Below are 23,094 nucleotides of genomic sequence, written 5' to 3'. Positions count from 1 at the left end.
TTAAGAAGCTTTCCAATGTACCTGCCAACACTAAGTGGGTAAAATAATTTATGTTCCGACGTATTAATCCCTGATGAATGAAGCTTCTGTGAAACTGTAAAAAGAAATACTTCTTTGGGGCAGTGCCATCCCAAAGCTATGACCTAATGGCTTATCAGATATGGTTTGTCCATTTAAGGGAAAGAAGTGCTCATTCTGTTGTGCTCTGTTTCACTTTGTGGAGGATAAAGAACAAAATATTCTGGTAACTTCAAGCAAAAGGATAAAGAGGAGTAAACATCTTTCCTTTCCTATTAGATAAGAGACACAAAAGAGATAAAATCCTTTAGTGCCATATTTTACTCCAACATAAGAAAAATGCTATAGATGTGTGATGCATTAGAGGAAAAATAAAGTATATATTATTAGTAGTAGTAAGCTCCAGAAAAAAACTGAAAGCCAGTTTGCAGGACCACCTGTCTGCAGGCTGTTTTATTCTTAGTTCATTCTTAGGTAGGCTACTATTTTTAAATTCTATTATTATTCGCTTTAAATAGATCTCAAATCCCTGGAAAGCTGTGCTTGTCTGGCTGCCACAACCTTCCTAAACAGTTTAAAGTCAATGTCAGCGTGACATATGATAACTTCCTATTGACACCGAAAACGGCTACAACTAAAACAGGAAAAACATTCTAACGGTAGTGGTGCATCGTCTTATAGAAATGAGTGTTCCAGATATTGTTAGGCTGTAGTATTTGGAAAATATTTGACGTTTTCTGTTTGTGCTGTATTGCTGGCTGTGGAAAGAAAAAGAAAAGCTTGAACATTCATCCATTTCCTGCATCTATTTAGTCCCGGATGGGCAAATCTGTGACATTTTGTGTAATAAATACACTCACTGTGAAGATCATTTTTCGAAATTGGTTTCTAAACACTTTTTATCAATATTTAATTTTTTTGAATGCACCCAGGAATGATGGTCGACTTTCTACTTCTACACATTACTGTGTGTCCGTGCTTACCTAACAATGAACTGTTAATATATTGCAATAAAATGCTTCCTGACTGACTGATTTTTATTGTTTGTGACTTTTTTTTACAGCCTAATCTGCACAGTCACTTTATGCCTCGAACACACTCATCTTCTTCTCTCCCCGGTAAGTCTCCTGTGTTTTAATAACTAAATCCACCACTAATGAGGAAATTAACCACTGATCTTCTGCTCTTAAAATTCAGATTTAAAGCCACTGAGACTCATTAAGTGTGCTGTCGTTCTCTCAGCCTGTCCTATTAACCTCCTGCATCTTTTTTTTTTTTACCATGCATGATCATCTTGTGTGTGCATGTGTGTCCGCAGTTTTGTGTGGCTCAAAGTCTTCTCATGCATGTGTGTGTCTTGTTGTAGACTACAGTATGGCTAACCCCAGTGTAGAAGCGCGCGGCTCCCCCCCTTATCCTAATGGCGATGTCCTGAGTTCAGATATTACTTCACCTGGGCGACCTCTTGTACGCTCACAGTCTTTCTACACCCCAGGTAAACAGCCCATGGCCCTCCCTCTGGTTCCCACCTAAAGAGACCCAGCATTGTTTACTGTTGCTGAAAAATCGTAATGGTCTTCTGGCAGCGAATAAGTCAAAGCTCGGTTCACCCAACTCACAAGCATCCCCTACAACCTCTCACCTCCCACCCCTTCCTTAGTATTGTTCAGAAATCCACATGGCGCCATCCGCCATCACTGCACCTCAAAGAGTCAGTCTGTGTCTGCTTTGCAGCAGGGCCTCTTGGGTAATTACCTCACCTGAAGGGAGCCTTCTGGCTTTCAGGGAGCTGTGAATGCTGTCGCTGTAAAGCATGAGGTCTCTGCTGTGTTGTGATAGTCAGCCACATCTGTTTGCCAGCACAAACTCCGGCCGAATTTCCAAGAATTTTCTCTCCTGGCCTCCAAGTCCTTCGTAAAACTCACAGCAGCAGCGACATTTGAAGTTACTCTAATAGCACACATGCTGCATTTGGCTCTAGTATCAGAACATCCTCATTTCTTCCTGTCCTGTGTCCTTTTTCTACTGGATGTCCATTTGCATGGCAGTTTTCGCAATGCTTTATGGCTACCCGCCACCATTTACAGTGTTGCCTAACTCATGTTTCCGTCAGCGTGGAAAAAGTAGAGGCTGGTTTGCATCATCACCGAGTGGAGCTGTGGTTTATAACTGTGCTCCCATTGTTGAGACATCCTAAACCATTCCTCAGGGATGATTTAGAGATCCTGACTTCTTTAATCAAACCCAATAAGTTGTGTATGCCCATACACACACACGCGCGCGCACGTTTTCCATTTAAACTGCTGAAACGTGAAAGCTTCACTTGCTCTGGTGATGCTAAATCCCCGCATAGCCATGCAAGCCTTGTGTGCAAATGTTCTGGCTTACAAATGCAATTACAGTCAGATGGAGCTTTAAACAAAAAGTCTTTGTTCAGCATGGAAACCCTCACTTTAATACACAAAAGATTTATGTGCTATAAGATGACAGAACCCTGTTCTTTATTAATAAAGTGTTCCACCACAACTCTTCAAGTCACTTTGATGGACAACTTAAACATATTAATCCTACTTCTTTTTTTCAACAAATTCATACTAGCAGTGTAAACAACACTCTATTTGACAATGACTGAAAAACCTAGGGAGCCTATACACATAAGAAGGGACTGAATTGATGAGAATAAGTAATGGAATGTGGAGCTGAATGACACTAGTGGAGAATGTTCTCGAAGGAACACATTACAGAAATAGCTTCTCTAATTTTTGACAATAAAGGATAATCTAATTTTCTAAGAAAATTCAGCATAAACTTGATTAGCTGAAAAACTTTTCAAGCTCTAGAAAATAAAGGGTTTTTTCCTACACAGTGAATTAATACAATTACTCCAAATATAAACTATAGCAAACAACTGCAACTTCAAAACAACCGAGGTACAAATACCCGGAGACAGTGATGAAGCATAGTAATCTAGTGTGAAAAAATAGCATCATATGCCTTCAATAAGGTGGTTAAACCCAGGGCCTCTGTTTAACCAGTTTATTGGTTAAACAGACGTTCTATTACGTCCCAAGTTCTGTTTTTCCCATTGTTTTTTTTTTTTTTGTTATGTTAAATTCTCCAAAATTGATTGGGATTTATTCAATGCTAAAATTTATTTTTGTAAAATAAAAATTTACATTCACTCAGCATTGTATAATTATTACATGGTCAGCAAGAGCATTGTAATTGAACTGTAACCATTTAACTTACTATTTACAATGTCCAGCTTCCCTTCCCTTACAGGTTTAACTGGGTTAACCCTGTTCCTTCTACATACTACTTGGAAAGCTGTAAATATTAAAGACTAGTCTTAAACCTAAGATAAGTTTACATGGCAATACGTATAACTGTTGTTTCCTCCTTTAGGATCTCCTCTTCATTATCATCAGCATCAACGACCTTCATCTCTCCTGTCCCACCAGCAGCACTACCATTTACCCTACATGGGCCAAACTCATTTTCCATTCCCACATCCAGGATCTCCAGGTTCTCCAAAGCCAGCAGGGCTGCATCCTCCCCTTACTCGGGTAGCCAGTTACCCTACTTTTCCCTCTGTTCCCTCACCAACACCCAGCTCACCCAGTCCAGTGAATGAGACCCCAAGTGCCACAGTGGAAAGTGTCACCATGTCCCCACCTGCACCACAGCCTCCCAACATGTGGCCCGCCCACTCTCAGCCGTTATTCTCTTTAGCTAATGTCATCTCCATGGCCATGAGTATGGCTCAGTCATTCATCCCCCCTCCAAACCTGCCCACTCAGGTGATGCCCTCGTATCCGGGCTTCCACCCCCACCTGCAAAGTCCCATCGCTCCTCCGTCAGGTTACCCATCCGTCTACCCTCACCATTACCAGACTCCACCACCGGTGGGCATCCCAGCTCTGAACATCTATCACAGTCCAGAGCATGCGCATCAGATGGATGGACTCGGGTTTTACCAGAACAATCATCCACAGTGGCAGCATCCTGTGTCTCCACCTTCTATGCCGTCCACTCCTCCGCTGGCCACCCTGGAGCCTCAGCAACAGGTCCGACTAAACAGTTCACCCATTCCACAAAAGCAGGATAGCAATATGGCCCCATACTTAGCCCAGATTTCACCACAGCTTCAAACTGGAACAGAAGTATCCATGTCACAGTCTTTATCAGAGGCTTCCCCATCTCCACCAGTGAGCCCAGAGAACACTGTGAGTTTCAATGAATTTCTTTTATTTTAGAAAGATATATGATTAGGGAGACTCTTTTCAATATTTTAAAGTTGGGGGGAAAAAAATCTGGGCGCTACCACAGGATCTCCTATCAGTCTAGCTCTCACCAAAACAATGAACATTTTTCTGATTATACTTGAACTGAATTGGCACCAGGTGCCAGTTCAGGGGGGGGTACTTTATATTTTCCAAAATTTTTATTTTAACATGTTCATCAAAGAAATGAAATATTTTACTTTTTTTTCACTTTGGACTTGTTTCAGTCGGCTGTGTTTATGCTTCTACAGGTTTCCTCCTTCAGCAATCAGTTGCACTCAGTAGGATCTGCAGCCAGGACCAGCAGCCCAAACCTGAAAACTTCTTCCACTGAATGTGGTAAGAGTTTCTGTGTACGTTCTCATGTTGCTAAAACAGATCTCTGCATCACTAACACCTGAAATAGGTTTTTATTTTTCACTAAAGGCTCTGAGACCTGGAACATGAAGTCCTGTACTACCTTTATATTTACACCCCAAATAAACCGAACAAATAAATGCCAAAGTCCAACTTGAGACATTTACTAGCTTTCTTACATTTTTATTTAGCACATCATGGACTTGGTTAAAAAAAAACGACTGACATGTCTTTAATAGACACTCTCCTGTTCTTTTCAGTCCCTTTTGTGTCTCTCTGTGGACGTTATTAGGGGTTGTTGCGTAACTGGGAGTCTGGATGTAATGTTCCATTCGATGTGAACTCAGACGTAGGTGTAATGGCTGCCCGACCCACTGGCGGTGACCAATCAGTCAACAGCTTAGCTCGTTACAGGCCTCTCCTCCCACGTCTACACCTGTCAGTATTTATACCCTCCCCAGAATCCCACAGTCAACAGAGCCCCTCTGTTTTACAGGGTACAAATACAGGCACTTTGTGTATTCACTGTAAGAAGGACCCACAGTGGGCAAACTGCAGCACTGCAGAACTTCAAAGTCTCTAATGGTGTGCAGATGTGAGCATAAATTGTTTTAATGTGGGTGACAACTTACTGCAAAAGAGAGAGAAAGAAATAAGGATTAAATTGATTTTTAGCTTTTGATAAACATCACCCAATCAGGTTTTTATGTTGGCCGTTTAATAGTGATATTTTGGCTTATAGATTAATCACACTCATTAACCTTTCCCACATTTTGTCACATTACAGCCACAAACTACAACGTATTTTATTAGGATTTATGTTGTTGCTTTCAAAAGCCATTGAGTGAAAAACAAAGTCCATCTGTGTTCAATATAATCTAAGTACAAATCTGGCTGTTCTTGGATTGTGTTCCTTGCTGTTCCTTCCTTGAACAAGGAACACAGCAGATGCTGGTCAGGTCATCAGTCCATCCTTGACCCAGTTAGATGTCTTTAACCAAGTAATTATTTTTGGAATGAATAATTTGAAAGAAAAATGTAAATTGATTATGCTGATCGCTTTTTTTTTTGATTGAATTGTAAAAATCATCAAATCAGTCCCATTTAATTACAAGACATGTTTACATAACATGTCCATGCTATTTATGCAGTTTAAGGATTTTCATGTTTTCTATGCAGTGTGAAGTAGTTTGTGTAAAGAGAATAGGTCATTCTGGCCTTGTAAATGACGCTTTAAGACTTTAAATGTGTGGTTGTTCCATTAATCCTATTAGCCTGCAACTTTAATCAAGCTAGTTAGAAGACCTTGACATGAGAGGTAAAGAAAGCATTCAAAAGTCAATCACAATTCCAGCTGCCTGCTGTTAAAGCACTTAAGTTTAGAAATGAGTGGAAATTTATCCAACAGATTCTCATCACTACATTATAGTGTGATCAGTAAGGCTTTTTGGGGCTCATCCTACAGATCTTTCAGAATCTTTTTGTTTACATTGCTAACATTTTTGTAACAATTCATTGTTTAGTGCAAATTCAATTCACATAACTCCTATTCAGTCTAATGCAATCTAATGATAGTCAGATTCAATTACATACATTCAAATTCAATTTATTTATTCATTACAAAAGCACTGTCAGATTGAGTTGTTGAATTGAAGCCCGGCATTGGGGATACTTTCTTTAGCAAAGAAAAACTGATGGTTTCATCAACAACATAAACAGCTAAACACTGAATCGCAAAGTCAGATGTACTTTCTATAAGGACAAAAAACCTCTACATTAGATAATGGAACAAGGAGAGGAAAAACTGCTCTAATTTGGAATCATCTCAGAGTCAATATTTAGTTGGATCAACTTCATGGCTGCCAGCTTTGCACATGTAGAGACTTCAATTTTTCTACGCATTCTCCTTTACAAGATAGCTTAGTAAAAAAATAATGTGGTGTAGATTTGAGAAGTCTGTTACTAATTTTATAATAGAGCTGATCTACCTTGGTTCAGATGCCATGAGGTCATTGAGATACGCCTTTTACAAATCTTTGAATTAATAACCGACTTCAGCATTGTCTTGTTTTGTGATTTGTGTTAATATGTAAATTATAAATATTATTATGTTAATAATATTTCCCAATGATATTTTTAGTATTTAAATGCTCACAGATTCTTAGAAGGTGTTATTCAACTAACTTTACAGAAGTTAAATTCTGTGTAGAGCACATCATTTTGAAACATACCTGTTTTTTGTCTTTTACCATCACAGAAGTGAAGTCAGCACCTGTGACGGTTGGGAGATTCCAGGTGACGCCCAGTGTTGACATTTTGGACCCGCCTGTCCCAGTGGTCGCTGCACCACAGCCAGCCAACAACAACAGGACCTCGTCAGAGAGCAGCACAGAGGAGGTGGGGGGTTCTGAAACCAGCCTCAACACCTCCCTCACCATGTCCCCTCCTCAGCCTCTTCCCCACAGAGGACCCACGGGGGTCCCCCAGAAGGTGGACAGGCCGGCGGGGTGGGCTGTGAGCCAGCAGCAACGTCAGCATCATAAAAGAGACGATGAAGAAGATGAGGAAGAGAGTGAGATTTTAGGGGAGCGATCGAGGGTGAGGAAGAGGGGTCGGAGGAGGACTTGCAGTCTCAGTCTGATGGGGACCTCTGCGGACAGCGGCCTCTCTGTGACGGCCGCTGAGATGGAGGGGAGGCTGTGGGATGGAGCAACGGGGAGCCCCCAGTACAGCAACGCCCTTCACAACCTGTGGTTGACGACTTATAACCGCAGCGCCCCCTATCTGAGCAGTGACGACTCGGACAGCGAGGACGAGGAGATGATGGAGGAACTTCAGGAACTCAGAGAAAAGCAAGTGATGCTTCGTCTCTGGACAGACACTGAAAATACAATGCAAACTACTGTAACTATATAGTAGGAAAGCAATCTCAAGGAAAGAAAAAAATGTCAGATTTTGTGCTTAGAAATAAAATGGGTTTTTTTGGTCTCTTCAAGGAACTTTTTTCAGAGACACTTAAACACTAGCTTGCCCTTTTTAGATGTACTTTTTGAGGATAAGCTTCTCTTTTTGCTCAACTTTGGCTGCGTTCAGTGTAGGCATTGGGTTATATGACATGAAAAAAATTGTTCATTCAGCTTAAGGCAAGGCAATTTATTCATGTTGTACATTTAAATAACAACTCCACATAAATTGCCCTGTAATTGCCTACAATTATTTTAGTAGAATTTAAATCCATTATTTTAACTTCCAAGAAATTAAGTAAATTCAACAAATTGCAGATTTTCAGAACCTTCTTTACGCATGCCCTCTCTTAACTTTTTTTTTTTTCATTTACAGACACCTATCAGAGGTTCAGGCTTTGGAGGCCGAACAGAAGAGAGAGATCGAGGAACTGTATGCGAGGATGGGGAAGGTTCCTCCGCCGGGCATCGTCTCTCCTGCAGCCATGCTGTGCAGCCGGCAGCGCCGCCTTTCCAAAGGGAATGGCTTTCCCTCATCGCGCAGGAACAGTCTGCAGCGTGTGGACATACTGCCTCTCCAAGGTAAGAAAGGACTTTTGTTTCCCTTATGACAACTTACTCTCTATGTAGATTTATTCAGAACTACTTTTTAACCAGGCATCATCAGGAGAAACTCTCTCGGAGGCAGCAGCAGCAGCGGCTCGCAGGATAAACCCAGTAAAGGCGTCACTTTTGCTACCGACATCAGTAGAATGGTGAGTAAGATGAGCATCAACTAAACTTCACCTGCCTCCTCGCTGCCCTCATCATTGTTTTCATTTCCTATTTCCAGTAAGAACCTGGGCCAAGAACTCTAAATATCCGGACTACCTCATCTGAAGTGTGACCGCAAGAGGTCAAAATCCTTCAACCCTTTCACTGGTGCACCATCCAACAATCTGCGCTTCTCTGTCAGTGATCATGTGGCTCCGCCAGCTGCTCATTTACCTCACTTGTACAGAAGCCGTTACTGACCAGGCTGGAGACAATACAGGACAATCCAGTTCTCAGTGTTGACTAGTCTGGTTCACTCCTACAGTACAAAGGTAAATCTGCCATAGCTCTCTGCTGATTATTCTCCCTGATAACAATGCAATGACGCAGTCAAGCGATGGTACCATGTGCTGCAGAAGCGTGGGGTCTACCATGAAGCTGACCCAGAATGAAATTGATGTTTTCCTGCTTGTCTGACTTGATGTTGTTCAGATTAACAGTAACAGGAGCCACTGTGAGGCTGACACACTTGCTGTACTTTATAATGAACTCACATCCTCTGCTGAATGAACAGTGAATATATTCTCATTCAGAAGAGCGGCAGTTACTTCCTTCCTTGAACTAATGCAAAGAATCTACCTGCATCATATTCTGATTTATTCAAATAGGTACTGTTAAGACAACTAATTTAATATCTGCATTCTGGGGGGACGAAAATGTGACATTTAATGTTTCTGTTGTGCAAGATTTTTCTCATTAAGGTACTATCAAGTGAGAAAGTTGGTGCAGAAAGCACATTATGTTAGGGATTCTCTAGCTGGGTTAAATTGTTTCAAAACTACTGGCTTTCCTGTTGACTGTACATTTGTATATAGCTGAGTGCATTTAATATAGATCATGTTTACAGTTTCAAAAGTAAACAAAAATATTTCTGGTACCATATAAAAATATAATTGTACTCAAATTATTTTAGTAATTCAGCTCAAAATGCTCAACTCTTTTTAGACTCATTACACACAGAGTGAATGTAGCTAATGAAACCCCAAAATTCAGGTTTTCTTAAAGTTTTAATGAAAAAAATTAATTAAAAATTCGAAAATTGAAATCTCCATTTGCTAAGGTTTATATGTGCAAAGGCTGGTTTTGCATAAATTATTGAATCGGCATTGCTTCACATTCGTTTCTTCCACAAAGGTTTCATTTTGCATAAATATGTCTGGATACAGCAGTATGACCAGAAGCTTTTTTAGCTATTGACCATTTCTGGCATACCTACATTGTAATGGGCTCTGACTGTCTGCAGGACAACGGTCAAATTGTCGTCTTATGCTTCATTATGCAAAATCTTCATAGCAAAATCTTCCACAAAAAAAAAAAGAGACAAACGTCACGCCATGTGTAATGAATCTGAATTTGTCTTTTTAACTGAAATGCTAAATAACTTTTAGATTGTATTCTAATTTGCATTTATGTGTATTATTTTATAGATCAAGCACCTTGTGCACTTTAGCAGATTCAATTATAATTCTCAGTCAGTCCAACAACTTGCTTGTGGTTTAAAAACTCAGTTGTCCTTCTGTCCTGCTTCGATTCGGACTGTGTTCAAGAGTCCAAGCTGTGAATCTGTAGCTGTTGCCTTATACACAGGATTTTCTGGCAGACAAACTCCTGAAATGCATTAAAGATGTTGAATGTAAATACATAATCATATTGCTCACTGAAGCTGCTGTCCTGCCAAGCTCAATCTGTGCCTTTCTCTTGCAATGTCTTACTTTATATTTTTATTCTAGATCAGATTGCATATATAAATAAATTTTGAACAAAATAAAAGCAATTGTAAATACTTTGGCTCTTGTCATTTTTACTCCGATGTACAACAACTCAAACAACTTGTAAAGATATATTGTTTTGAATTCAATACATTTATATAGTACAAACACATTTTATCAACATAAATAACATTTTATCAAGCTGATTCATGTGTCTTTTTACCAGTGTAGTAGTAGTTATTTTCATCCAAGGCCACTAGTATAAAATGTTCATAGCTAGCTTCTGTTGTGTTTCTCAAACATGGTGCAATTGCATGATTAGAAATGGAAGAGTCAGGCAGAAATACCATCAAGGCCTTCCACAGAGCACTGAAAGGCCATGTTGAGGTCAGTAGATTAAAATGTTGCGCTGACTGAAGTCTAATGACGCTCAAGACAAATCAATGATTGAAGCAAAACAACCACCCCTTAAATCTTTGTTATCAAAACAAAGCAAAGTCCTGCTCTGTCTCAAATAAAAAAAATTTAAAAAACACAGCCAGGTATGGAATATTACTCAGTGGCATCATCCATCCTCTCCTTATTAAGAGCAGGACAAAACACACAGTCCATAAAGAGACTAGCAGCCTGGTTTTCCTCAATTGGCTCCAGTCTTCGGTCCCTTCAGTCTGGCACGCTTGGCCTCCTCATCGATTTCGTCCATGATCCGCTCCTGGGAGACTGAATAAAACGTGTAGCCATCTGAATTAAGAGCGATGGGTCAAGGCAAATGTTTGAAATCAGAAGGGAAAAATGTGACGAATGAATCAAAAGATCTACTTAGTATAACATATGAAATGGGACAAAAGCACAAACAGATGTTTAAAATAAAAAATTCTTAGACATTCATCATCATTCTGAAATACAGCAGTATGTAAAATAATTAATTGAACTTTTCCATATTTTTTTATGTTCAAACATTAAATTCCAATACACTTCAGTGGGATTTTATGTGATAGATTAATACAAAACAGTGCAAAAACAGTAAAGTGGAAGGAAAAGGACCATTTTTTTTACAAAGATCTCAAGATTGTGTTTTTTTTTTTCTTTTTGTTCAGCCCTATTTATCCTTAAACTAAACTAACTTCTGAGAGCAAATAATTTCTCCTCAAGCAGAGTTCTGCTTGAGGAGCAATTATTGGCAGCATGCGGATATGGGGGCGATTTTCTTCTTTAACAATAAAAGGAAAGATTGATGGAGCGAAATTAACATTGTCCGCTAAATGTTAATTTCCGGAATTTTTAACTTGTCTATATTATGCTAATAAAAACATTGAAATGCAACATTGAGTGACATTCATTAGCAACATTAGTGAGTTAGCATACTACACTACAAAGTTAGACGTAAGCAAACCAAGAAATCTACGTAGTAAATGGAACAGTTAACTCAGTAAATTTAAAGACGGTTGATTATGATTAATGCATTAATTAGTACTAAAATTCAGTCAGTTTTAGAACTATTTATTTATTTAGTATTTTGTACACAGTAGAAGTAACATTAGCATGCTAAGCTAACGTTACGTAGTTCACCTTGCAGTTGACGTAAAGGATACAGATACCGAGCACGAGCGCTCCTATTGCGAGTCCCGTGACAACGTTCCGCGTTCGGAGCTTTGATGTGTTCTTCTTCCACTGTTCCAGCTCCGCCTGCCTGATGAAATGCATCTGATCCTGGGAAAGATTCTCTTTGGTCGGGTCTATCTTGGTGGCGAACGGAAAGTCAGACTTTGGAGGTTTCTTTTCAGCCATGTCTACGGTCAGTGGAGCGTCAGGGGGCGGTTCCAGACCACGCTACCGAGCTTTAAATCATCTGCTACTACGGAACTTAACGATGTCACGTGAATGCGTACTGCCTCGGCACATGATTGTCAGATCTTTTTTCCTCTTCCTTTTCATTGGTGGGTGGCAAATCACATTTCAGATGTAAGAGCAGGAACAGATTTAAAGACAGATATATGATTAATTTCTTAATCATATACTGTGTATTTTTATTAAGCGAATAGTTTTCAAAAGTGTTCCGTGGCTCTTTGGACCTTCCACATGACTTTTAATACCTTTGGCTAAAATGAAAAAGAACCAGCTATTGTTTTTAAATCTAAACATAAAAAAAAAACACTTTTAAAGTTTTTCTTAGAATACAATTAAAATTAATGACAAAAGTACCAGTTGTACTTTTAATTTCCCACAAATATACAAAACAAACAAACAACCAGAAATAAAATGGAAACACGTTATAGGAAGCGTATTTACTATATAACATAAAAAAACTATACAGTTTTGCTGGACTCATAGCAAACAAGGTATTTTGACTGTAAAGTTTGCTGACCCCTGCAATAGACAAATTACCAACCATTATTTTAATTCAAGTGAAACCAAATATGCCTATTTGTGTTGTAAATGCTGTTCACCGTGGATTACGGATTTACTTTAGAAATTTACTTAATTTACGTAATTTCCCCACGGAGATTTTCAGAATAAATGGGATTTTTGTTTTTACACAATTGGCTGCTATAATCATGTGCTTTACATTTCCACATATGAGCTTCACAGATTTTAACTGACTACCGAGCATACGTGAGAAAGATTCATCAACATTTATTGAATGCAAACCTTTGTGTTTGTATTAAATGGAGACCGCGATTTCCAATACTAGTCTACTTGTGTCGGATTTACGGACATGCTTGCCTTTCACAATATGGCGGATGCTTTGGCGTGTCCGGTGCGGAATAAAAATCGGGTACATTGGTTCCTATGTAAAAAGGTCCTAGAAAGGAGCTTTCTTAACAGTGCCATCTTGTGGTAGATATAATTCCCAGACGAGGGGTAATATTTGTATTTCGGAACAGAGTAAAATGTCAATTCTGTTTGTAATGTAACACTTAGTATCTAGGAGAACAGCACGTTAAACGTTAGGTTTGTCAAAGCAGCATGTCAAAAACGTTAGCTTATTTTCCGCGTCAATGTGGCGTCGCACGTCTACAGTTTGGCGAAACTCCATTCGACATTCTCAATGATTTCCTCAATAATTTAAACAACATTAACAAGGACTATCTTGATGGCTTACCGAAATGGAGCGGAACCTTTAAACAGAAAGGACTCGTTGGTAAGTAAAAAATGTTTTATAAAATTAAGCCATCTTTTTTTAATTATTGTTGACTATTAAAAAAGGACGGAAAATGTTTTTTGCACTTTAAGTCTTAAGTTTTGCTAAAAGAAAAAAAAAGTAAGAAAATTGTAATACTTTTTACTCGTATAACTAATTGTACCATTCTGTTGGATATACCATAACAGCCGTTAATTTTGTTCAGTAAAACAATTTTTAAGCAATGTTTCCCTCATGTATAGTCGCTCATAATTTAAGATTAAGAAAATATGCTTTCTATATTGTTTTATTCTATTTTTTCTCTACCTTAAATAAATAGAGTAATAGTATGTTACTCCAGTGTTACACCAGTGTTTTTTTTCTATAAAAAGTTACTTCTATAGAACATTAGAAAAAGAATGTATCTTGAGAATAATTTTTTTTTCTGCATGTTCCTGTAATGTTGAATTATTATTTCTATAAAACACAACAATACTTTTCCTTCACAGATGTTTGTTCTACATAAAATTAACTTGTCAATGTAACACAGAATTATTGAAACAAAAAACACCTCGGTTTTCTGAATTTATATACTTCCATCCTAAAGTCGTCCTGTTTCCTAGAATACATCTTCTTGATCACTCAAGAACTGAAACTTGATCCATCAGTAGGATACCATGCCATTGAACTGCTGCAGAGGTAAGAAGATTACATACCTCTTGCTTTCCTTTTCACATGTTATCCATTATTAATGCAGACAGTGTTTTTAATCTCTTCTAGGTTTATGGTAAAGCATGTTGCAGATACGCTTGCCAAAATCCCAATTCAAAGTGTAGCTATTAACAAGGCAAAGAGTTATGGGGATCTGATTTTTGACAATCTCAAAGATAAATTCCCTCTGATCCTCTTCTCTTGTGTGCAGCTTGCAAACAAACTGTTTTTGCATTGTCATGTAAGTGTTTTAGTGCAGTTGACTGATAATTGTCAGTATTTTCAAATAATAAAAAAAGATTTTACAGGACTTTTTCTTCATTGCAGATGATAGACGCCTCCACTGCTGTACAGTTCCTGTATTCTTTCGGCCTCAGTGTTTCCAAACAGACCCTCCTGGAATCAGAGCTGATGGTCTTTAAAGGCGTTGAATACAGACTTGATGTCATTAACTCTCTGACGTACGTGGAAGTCATTCTGGAGGTCCTTGGTAAGGTGTTTTGTTGACTAATTTACATTAGGAATGTACCGTTCCAGTCAAAGGTTTGCATACACTCATAATGGGATATAATAAATGTCATGTGAATTTTGATCTTTTAATTTGTGCACTTGAAATGTTTTCTTAGGGTGGATTTATGCAACAAACAACTTTAATTGATTTTTAAACACTACTGAAACCTATTATTCAGTAGGTAGATAAGTTTGAATTGATATTAGATCTTCTCTAATCCAGTAAATTATGTTATGTGTACTGGCTGTAATATATAAAGATATTCACTTAAATCTGTTTTAAATTAAACTGAAGGTTGTTAAAAAGCATTTTGCGTTCAAGGATGATTATATTCTCATAACTAACTGTGTAAACCTCTGACTGCCACTGTAAGAGGATTACAGTGAATTAAAATACATGTGATGTATATTTTGAATTTGATCGGTTCACTTTTGTAGGGCACAATGAGCCGTCCATGCCTGTAGAGCACCTTTATCAGCTCTGCCATAATGTCCTCCAGTACGTCACCCTGAACCAGACTACAATCTATGAGTCTCTGCTAAGAAGTGTCTCTCAGTGTCTCAGCCCGTCCAGGGAACAGAGGTATTACAATTGTCTAGCCACTGATGTTTTCCATCAAGTAGTTTATGTAACAATATTCTCTTAATTGATGTAGATCTCTGTTGCTCCAATAGCATTTTCAAAAAAAGTTGCTGCTCGGTCAGCAACATCTGTCCAGTGGCTTGCTTTCAATCTCTATAGTCACTAAATGCTCTACTGGCCAGTAGAGGGTGGTATCCTCAACAGCATCGGGTCATAGACACATTAGATCCACGATTTTGTTGTTGAACAGAAGAATGTCAGCTGTTAGCACTTGCAGCAAAGCCAGTTGGATTCAGATGTGTAACGATGAAGCCAAACATAAAATCACAGCAGTTTCCTACTTGTGTCAATAAATGCTGCGCTTGTATTTGTAGCTATACATCCATAAAGCTACAAATACATAAGAGGAAGACCATTAGAGGGAAAAGCAGCTGTGTGTTTGTTTTATAAGATGTCCCTGTCTTGCTATGTGGTCTTAATGTAAATGATTTTTTAACACCAGGGAAAATTTTGTGACAGTGACTGAGGATCGCATGCTTCTTGGAGTTTGTGTCATTGCAGTGGCAACATACATCCTCTGTTTCAAAAAATGGAGACAGGTGAAAAACATATTTTCTAAAAATACGTATCTTTTGTATTGTTAAAATAGCCCCATGCTTCTCTGTGTTATTCTTTCTATGATGCTTTCTGTCAACACAAAACAAACTGAGTGATTTCTCTTTCTGCGCTTATGCTACAGGTGGTTGATGAGCTGAGCCACATCACAGGAATCACCAGAAGAAACATTGCTAATTTTGCTCAAGTGGTAATAGAGCACATTCTTGAGACCAGTTCTTCAGCGGTGTAGACTAGGAAACTCACAGTAGTGACGCTGTTAGAAGTTCAACATATCTAGATGGAAAATGTCCAGCATGCAATTTAGGGGAACAATTTCTCCATCCCCGAAAACGAATTACAACTGTGTTCTAGGAATTTAATGTGTTTCGGGAAATTTCTGTAAATGTTATATTTATTTTGCTGATCAGAAAAAAAATGGGAAAGATTTGTAAATTATTTTTGGTCTCACTTTGTTGACATATTTCACAATAAATCTCATCCTGTTTCATCTGCCACATTGATCAACTCACCAGAATTGCTTTACTGTTTATTGCTTAGTTCCACAGAGATTAAGATGGACTTGGCTTCTTGATTAGGTATCAGGTGTGTGTGGACGAACATTTAGTATAACCTCCCATCCTATAGTTCTTAGCGGGCTCCCTATTCTGTTGAAATAAGTTGTGTACACCTGTAAAAAACAAAAAGAGAGAATTTTATAAAAACTTTACAGATTCCACTGCAAGTCCCTGGAGGTTGGAAATACAGATGCATGACTGATAAATTAGATTATCATCGAGAGATAATCTATTTTAGTCATTTTAAATCAGAAGGTTAACTTGCATACCTATTTATAACAAATCAAAAAGATACCATGTGGGGAAGGTCGCTGACACCCTTGACAAGAAGGTAAAGTCAAATGAGTATTTGTTAAAATAACTGGCTTGGGTGTGCCGTGGTGGCGTAGAGGATAGCGTGACCCATGTTTGGAGGCCTTGAGTCCTCGACGCGGGTTCGACTCCTGGACCCGACGATATTTGCCGCATGTCTTACCCCTCTTCTTCCCTCTTCCTGTCAGCCTACTTTCATATAAGGGACACTAGAGCCCACAAAAGACCCCCTGGAGGGGAAAAACAAAAAAACTGTCTGCTCACAATGCTATTTCCAAACATGTTCATGGAAGGCTAATAAAAGTGGACTGTTCTGTAGTCCAAAGTCTGCTTTTCAGGAGTAAGTAATTTTAAAAAATTTTTTATTTATTTATTTTTTCAGAAATCAAGATTCCGCACTGGAGGAAGAGTGGAGAGGTACAGAATCAATTTCCTTAAGTTCCAGTGTGAGGTTTTCACAATAAATAATCATTTGAAGATCGTTTCTTTTTTGGTTCATTGTGCTTTATCACGTCCAAAGTCAATATCGTCTCTCAAATGTCCAGCGGAACTTGACACCTGCCAATGTTATCATATTATTGCAAGATTTTGCAAAAATAACTGCACTAATGTATTAACTCGTGAAAAATGACTAACCCATTGTTGGATTGAAATACATTGACAGCCTTTTGTGTATTGAAAACCATTTATAATTATCCATACTATCGTTGTCCCTGCTACTTGTGCACCCTTTTTTTCCCAGGCTTTTTCCTTTTGCTTAATTTTCTAAGTACTTACGGTATTACATGAGTACTTAGCTTCTCCAGCAATCAACTTCTGTGACCTACTTTACCTTTGAGCAGTTCTAAAAACTGTTTGCTTGGTAACTCAAGACAGCTGTCTTCCCTATGATAGTATGCCATACCATTGTTGTATCAAAAAATATTTTGTTATCCTTGCTGAGTATTCTAAATTTCATAAGAAGTTTAATTTGGGTTTTTTGTTACCTTATACGCCATAATAATTGAAATTTACTGAATCAATCACATATGAATCTGTGTGTAACTAATCTTCAATTGAATTACTGAAATAAATAAATTCTTCACAGATTTTCTGATCTTTCTAACCTCACTTATTCAAACTTAACTGTTTAGTTGGGGCATTCTGGTTCCAATAAACTGGAACTATGTTTTGGAGGTCTTCCAATTCTGAGATTTTGGTAAACCTGTATTTCACATTGCAATAAACTCATTGAATACATAAAAGCAAGATTAAAGGATATTATGTTACCATAGGTGATAACCAAAGTACTTTGTTCATAAACAACGCAGTACTCAGGAGTTCCAGTTCCGACATCAGATGTTCCACTTCGAATATGAGTTCTTCGAAGTCATTCTGCTGAAAACGTTAGGACAGCATTTTTTCAAGAAATGCTTCTCTTAATAGCTGCTATTTTTTCTGTTCTACATTTTACTTTGTTCAATAAGAGGTCCTGTGAGTGTTTACCTCGGACTCTTGCTGGTTGTTGTCCACAGAGTAAAATGTTTTGGTGCAAATCTCACATCTTGTGGCAGCACCCAAGGTGGACCCTGTAAAAAGTGTTGGCAGGTTACCCAACAACATGATGGCAGACTCACTTTTATCACCTACTTTTCCGTAGCTGACCTGACTGTAGTCGGGTCCTGATCCATGTTCTCAGGCAACTGCAGTGAATATATGTCAGACTTCCTGAACACTGGCAGGGTGACAGGAGGGGGTCAGCATCTGAATGGTCTCCGTAGCAGATGCGGCACTGGTTGTCCTCATTATCATGTGCTATATCACCTGATGTACTGCTAAGACAAAGTGATCCAGTCAAGAGTGTGCAATATGACACCCAATAATTTCTGTACTTTGTAGAACTTCCTGTATGTTTTCATGAATTAGGTCAATACAAGAAATTATAAATGCAGTGTTTTGCTGTGCAGGAGTTACAGTTGAGATAGGCTAATAAATAAAAGAGTTGATCAGCTTTCATAACCAGCAGCACAAGGCTAATAATAGAAGCAAATAGTTGCTTCTAAGATGACATTTGCACCTTATTTACATATATTTTCCAAAATGCCATGTAAGACCACAGAAATCTTATTGAAAAGAGTTTGATATTTTAGGATAGTGTTATCACAGTACATCTTTACTGTTATTACACCAATTACATTCCTAAGGAGGCTATTTTTCAGTTGTTGTTTTTTTTTAAAGAAAATAACATCTTATTAGATTGCAAGAAATCAGTCTTGCAATTGATTTCGGTTGCAAGAAATCAAAAAGTTAAACCTTTTTTTGTTATTACCTCTCTTTGTGATCGCACGCAGCATCATTTTTTAAACTTTCTGGTGATTGAGCTGCTTCATCTGTAGCTGTGGTCCATTGACTCTGCTCTCTTGCTGACTCAGGTAATGGACTGTCCTCAGAGGTGTTGAAAGATAACTGAAAACGACCACCACAAAATGTCTTAGTTTATTAAAATGTCTTTAAAGATTTGACAGTTCTTGACATGTTTACACCTGTCTTACAGTTTATATTATACAGTTTCTATGGCTAATTAGAAGTCTGGCTTTAAGTGCATAACTATGCAGTGTTAACTTTCTACACTTCATGTACTGTAAGTACAGTCACTTCGTTAAATCCAGCTCGCCAAAAAACTTGAGACATTCCTATCAGGTTTTTAACATTTTAGATAAATAAGAGATCATAAATGTGTCATTACCCATTGACGAATACGTTTCCACAACTTGTTAAACATTTTTGAAGATCCTCTTCTTTGCTACTTAATTTAATCTGTAATACAAAAGGAGTTAAAGTCTTCTTTTTTTTTTTTACATAATTGTAACAGAGCAGATGGAGCTATAGTACCTTGTTTTATAAAAGTAATAATCACAATTCTGAGCAAAACAAAAGTATTTTTAACAGAACTTTAATTAAACAGGAAACGGGGTGAGGATTCCTGAAGTTGAATTTAATGAGAAATAGGTTGGAAACTTAACAACACTGTGATTGACCATGGTGACACACATGTAACATAATTTCAGTGCTGTGGAAAATTCCTCCTTGTGATGACATGATTTTTAAAACGTGTCTGATCAGCTGATGCGATAGAACCACATAAATTTGAATTGTATGTCTCAAAAGGTCAGATTTGTCTAATTTAGTTGTTACAAGACTATAAGAACATGTATTAAAACATATTACTAACAACTCACCTAAATGATCTTAAAGTTAGGAAGAATTGCTCCTCATTGCATTGGAACACAGACTCGCTTGCTAATTTTGGATATTTTTGAAAATAAACAACTCTTTGTTTACTTTATTTGAAATAGCAAAACAACTGAATCTGGACTTCATTTAAGTAGATGTTTTTTTTCTGAAAAGCTTAGACAAAAATGCCTTTGAAAATAATTTCAAAACAAATATTATTTACTCAGTATTGTTATAAAATTTATGTTCTGGTTATTTTTCAAGTTAAATACATTTTTACCACAAAAGCAAACAAAAAAATAAAATAAATAACATGACTATCCAATCAACTGAGCATTTTTTATTACATAAACAACTGGTCTGGGATTAAAATGTTTACTATACCTGGTCTTGCTATTCTACTCAATGTTCATCTAAGATCCACTGTAAATATGGAGATGCAAAATATGCCATCTTGTGGCTACATGGCTTAACAAGGATCTCATTGATGAAACTCAATCATGAAACCTGACTAATTTAATAGAGAGGACCTTCGGTGAGTAAAAGGAGCATGGGGCTTCAGGGAAATGGCAGAAATTATATAAATTCTCTACTTCATAAATCTTCAAAAGAAAATATTGACAGTTTTAGGTATAATAATTATGGACACAAACTGAGAATAAACAGTTGCACAGCAGTTTTACTTACTTTTCAAATGAACAGTTGTGGAGAGGTCAGCTTTCAGAGGGAGTTGTGGAGATTAATGCTTTAAATGAAATTGTCAGTGTTTTTTGTTTTTCAAATGATGTGTTTCTATGGAGATAAGAAAAGAAGCCTGAAATGTTGCACAGTGACCCAAAATATCTCTTTTCAGATCAGAACACATTTGTCAATTGCTTTTGGAAATCAAGTTTCCAAAGTCTGGAGGAAGAAGGGTGAGACATGGAATCCAAGTTATGTGTTGAGCCATGTCATCTACCGATGATGGTGCTCTGTGATTTTTCAAGTCCAGTCTTAGCACAGCTATCTAAAGATTTCATGTATCTGCTGACAAAATTCTATGGAGATGCTGATTTAATTTTTCAGCAGGAGAAACTACTTTCTCACATTCCCACTAGTACCAATACCTGCTTTAATGAGGAGGATGGTTTTGCTGCTCTTGATTGAGCAGCAACCTGGTCTGACCTAAACCCCTAAGAATCTTTGCAGTATTGTCATGAGAATGACCCAAGCCAATTATCCTGACAGGCTATAGGCCCTATTAAATCAACCTGGTCTTCTTTAACACCTTAGCTGGGCCACAGGCTGATCACTTCCACTCCATGCTGCATTTATGCAGAAGTTGGTTAAATCACATACTGATACTGTGTTGTGGCACATGGACATACTTTTCAGTAAGCTGACATTTCTGTATTCTAACTCCTTTTTACTGCTTGTTTGTCATATTTTCAGAGGAACTGAATATCTTGGTAATGTTCTTTGTATTAACAAGATTGTACCCAAATCAATAATTTAATGCATAACTAAGCACTTTAAGTAAAAGAAGAAGGTTGAACTGCTTACACAGAGAACCCAGCTGTAAACACTTACTTACAGTCAGATGGAGATTTTTGAGTTTTTGTCTGGTCACAAGAAGAGCAGCAAAGAAGCTATTTCTGTCTAACAAAAAAGATAAAAGACACGTGTTTTCAAAGAAGTACCATGTTTGGGCTGTTGAGACTTGATAAAGCTCTTTTCAGACTGGCTGAGACATCTACAAAAAAAGACTGTCTGAAAAAGAAAACTTGAAGGTTAACATGATATGTTTGACAAAGAGGCATCCAGAAACCATTCATGTGTGGGGTTGCCTCCAATCAAAGAGTGGTCTCACTCACAGTTTTGCCTAAAACAGTATAATAAAGAATGGAATGAAAACACACTTTAAGGAGCAAATTGATATTGAACCTTGTCTGACCTAATGCTTTGTTTCAGCATGTCATGAGGCAAAAGACATCAAAACATTTTGGTTTTGCCTCATTAGACAGCTACATTTTAGCTCTCAATCCCATTTAGAACCTGTTGATTTTTCTCCATTTACTTGAAGGCTAAGAACCTTTGAAACATGCAAACTATTTTTTAACCAAACTTTGCGATATTGCAGAAACAAAAAGAAGTAATAATACTGAAAACCAGATTTATTTCAGTTTAAAAATATTTTACCATAACTGTATTCATTCTTAATCCGCTCTGTTCTTGTCATTCCCAGTGGCTAGCTTGACAGGTTTAACTCTTAATTCATTTGATCTGTTCATGTAGTCATTTGAATTTTCATTTCTAACTTTTAAGGTTTAGATTCAGGTTCACAAACAGATTCAAGTTTTTTCGAGTCCCAAAGAGCAATTATTGTTACAGTAAATGAAAAAAACAGATGTAAAAATTAAGAGACATAAGTCAAGTTCTAAAAGTGAGGGACAATACAGTCTGCCAAAACAACATCGATAGCAGTCCATACAAGATAGAGCACCAACACTATATATCATCATCAGTAACACATGTGGAATAAATAAAACCAAAAAACTGCCTATCAAACCAACAATCAGATGCAAAGACCTAATATATAAACGGAGATCAAGATCAAAGTTTATCAAACTATGGTAGTAGCACATATTAGATTTTATTGTGATTGATAAACAAAATTTGAAATGGAAAGTAAGAGAATTATTTTATACATTTCAAAACGATTTTGTTCACGAACTCTTGTATAGTTCAGCATTGCTTATGTTTTTATGTTAGAAAAGTATGTTTTAAGTGTATTCTTCAATCAAGTTGAATCTTGAAATTATTCTGCACACTGTGAATCTGCCTTTTTCAATATTAAACAAAGCAATCCTTTGTCTTTTCTCGGTTACATCACCGAGCCATGTGCAACTTATAAAAGCAATAAAGACACAGACTGTAAATTCTTTATTCCTCATAGTGGCACCGCATCTAGTGAGCCAAAGTAGCCAAAGCTCCAGTAGATTAGCAGAAGACCCAGAGTCAGAAATGACTGAAACACCTCTATGGCTCCCCGTGACTGTGATGATCCTGTTTCAGGCCCCCTCATTAATCTTTTCTCCTCCTGCAGTCTGTTAGAGGAAGAGTGGACTCCACACTCACCTTCAGTGTTTTCTTTCTTTATATTCATGCGGAGAGGAAGATCTGGGAACTGCAGAGGCTGAGAAATCTCTGCAGGGATTGAGTCAAAGCCAGGACAAGCATATGTGTATCCAGAGGTGAGTGGAGGCTTAAACACTCTGCTATCTGTGACCACTTCATCCATCACTCCGACTGACACACAGGGTTCACATACACATAGTCTAGGACTGTAC

At 37.7% G+C, this 23,094-nt stretch overlaps 4 protein-coding genes across 6 annotated transcripts in view; 2 read left to right on the top strand and 2 right to left on the bottom strand.

The window, feature by feature from the left end:
- The window catches only part of wnk4a (WNK lysine deficient protein kinase 4a), a 47,877-nt gene extending 38,126 nt beyond the window's left edge, over positions 1 to 9,751 (top strand). Inside the window, exons 14-20 of the mRNA XM_028029489.1 lie at positions 1,082 to 1,136; positions 3,424 to 4,244; positions 4,553 to 4,640; positions 6,916 to 7,510; positions 7,998 to 8,203; positions 8,279 to 8,376; positions 8,454 to 9,751. Coding sequence (XP_027885290.1) covers positions 1,082 to 1,136; positions 3,424 to 4,244; positions 4,553 to 4,640; positions 6,916 to 7,510; positions 7,998 to 8,203; positions 8,279 to 8,376; positions 8,454 to 8,456 — 1,866 coding nt within the window. The 3' untranslated portion in view covers positions 8,457 to 9,751. The remainder of the gene's footprint in view (positions 1 to 1,081; positions 1,137 to 3,423; positions 4,245 to 4,552; positions 4,641 to 6,915; positions 7,511 to 7,997; positions 8,204 to 8,278; positions 8,377 to 8,453) is intronic.
- A 509-nt stretch (positions 9,752 to 10,260) lies between these two features.
- Positions 10,261 to 11,983, bottom strand: coa3a (cytochrome C oxidase assembly factor 3a). Its single transcript, XM_028029499.1, has 2 exons — positions 11,736 to 11,983; positions 10,261 to 10,884 (listed from the first exon to the last, which is right to left on the bottom strand). The coding sequence occupies exons 1-2, from the start codon at positions 11,929 to 11,931 to the stop codon at positions 10,781 to 10,783; spliced, it is 300 nt and encodes a 99-aa protein (XP_027885300.1). The 5' UTR covers positions 11,932 to 11,983; the 3' UTR covers positions 10,261 to 10,780.
- A 351-nt stretch (positions 11,984 to 12,334) lies between these two features.
- cntd1 (cyclin N-terminal domain containing 1) lies at positions 12,335 to 16,180 on the top strand. The gene is made up of 7 exons (XM_028029492.1): positions 12,335 to 13,285; positions 13,888 to 13,963; positions 14,045 to 14,216; positions 14,303 to 14,465; positions 14,924 to 15,068; positions 15,571 to 15,667; positions 15,808 to 16,180. Exons 1-7 carry the CDS (start codon positions 13,111 to 13,113, stop codon positions 15,913 to 15,915), a joined length of 936 nt encoding a protein of 311 aa, XP_027885293.1. The 5' UTR covers positions 12,335 to 13,110; the 3' UTR covers positions 15,916 to 16,180.
- Positions 16,181 to 16,199: 19 nt separating this feature from the next.
- On the bottom strand, positions 16,200 to 20,582 carry LOC114151940 (E3 ubiquitin-protein ligase MARCH7-like). 3 transcript variants are annotated; one of them, XM_028029494.1, is made up of 7 exons: positions 20,453 to 20,582; positions 19,278 to 19,348; positions 18,861 to 18,997; positions 18,197 to 18,366; positions 18,038 to 18,120; positions 17,822 to 17,929; positions 16,200 to 16,353 (listed from the first exon to the last, which is right to left on the bottom strand). In XM_028029494.1, the coding sequence occupies exons 2-7, from the start codon at positions 19,311 to 19,313 to the stop codon at positions 16,258 to 16,260; spliced, it is 630 nt and encodes a 209-aa protein (XP_027885295.1). In that variant the 5' UTR covers positions 19,314 to 19,348; positions 20,453 to 20,582; the 3' UTR covers positions 16,200 to 16,257. The 3 variants fall into 3 exon arrangements, with proteins under 3 accessions (XP_027885295.1, XP_027885297.1, XP_027885296.1); XM_028029496.1 differs by having other exon boundaries at positions 17,822 to 17,926; XM_028029495.1 differs by having other exon boundaries at positions 18,197 to 18,363.
- Positions 20,583 to 23,094: the final 2,512 nt, after the last annotated feature.

Source organism: Xiphophorus couchianus, chromosome 10, assembly GCF_001444195.1.
Source record: "Xiphophorus couchianus chromosome 10, X_couchianus-1.0, whole genome shotgun sequence".
Lineage (NCBI taxonomy): Eukaryota > Metazoa > Chordata > Actinopteri > Cyprinodontiformes > Poeciliidae > Xiphophorus > Xiphophorus couchianus.
Note: the sequence above shows the minus strand (reverse complement) of the source record. Positions and strands in the feature narration are given on the sequence as shown.

Coding starts and splice junctions, on each gene's coding strand:
- coa3a (XM_028029499.1), bottom strand. CDS start 11,931: ATGGCTGAAAAGAAACCTCCAAAGTCTGACTTTCCGTTCGCCACCAAG. Junction 10,885..11,735: donor AGCGCTCGTGCTCGGTATCT/GTATCCTTTACG, acceptor CTCTTAATTCAG/ATGGCTACACGTTTTATTCA.
- cntd1 (XM_028029492.1), top strand. CDS start 13,111: ATGTCAAAAACGTTAGCTTATTTTCCGCGTCAATGTGGCGTCGCACGT. Junction 13,286..13,887: donor TAAACAGAAAGGACTCGTTG/GTAAGTAAAAAA, acceptor CCTGTTTCCTAG/AATACATCTTCTTGATCACT. Junction 13,964..14,044: donor GCCATTGAACTGCTGCAGAG/GTAAGAAGATTA, acceptor AATCTCTTCTAG/GTTTATGGTAAAGCATGTTG.
- LOC114151940 (XM_028029494.1), bottom strand. CDS start 19,313: ATGTTTAACAAGTTGTGGAAACGTATTCGTCAATGG. Junction 18,121..18,196: donor CAGGACCCGACTACAGTCAG/GTCAGCTACGGA, acceptor CACTTTTTACAG/GGTCCACCTTGGGTGCTGCC. Junction 16,354..17,821: donor TACTTTGGTTATCACCTATG/GTAACATAATAT, acceptor TGTTTTTTACAG/GTGTACACAACTTATTTCAA.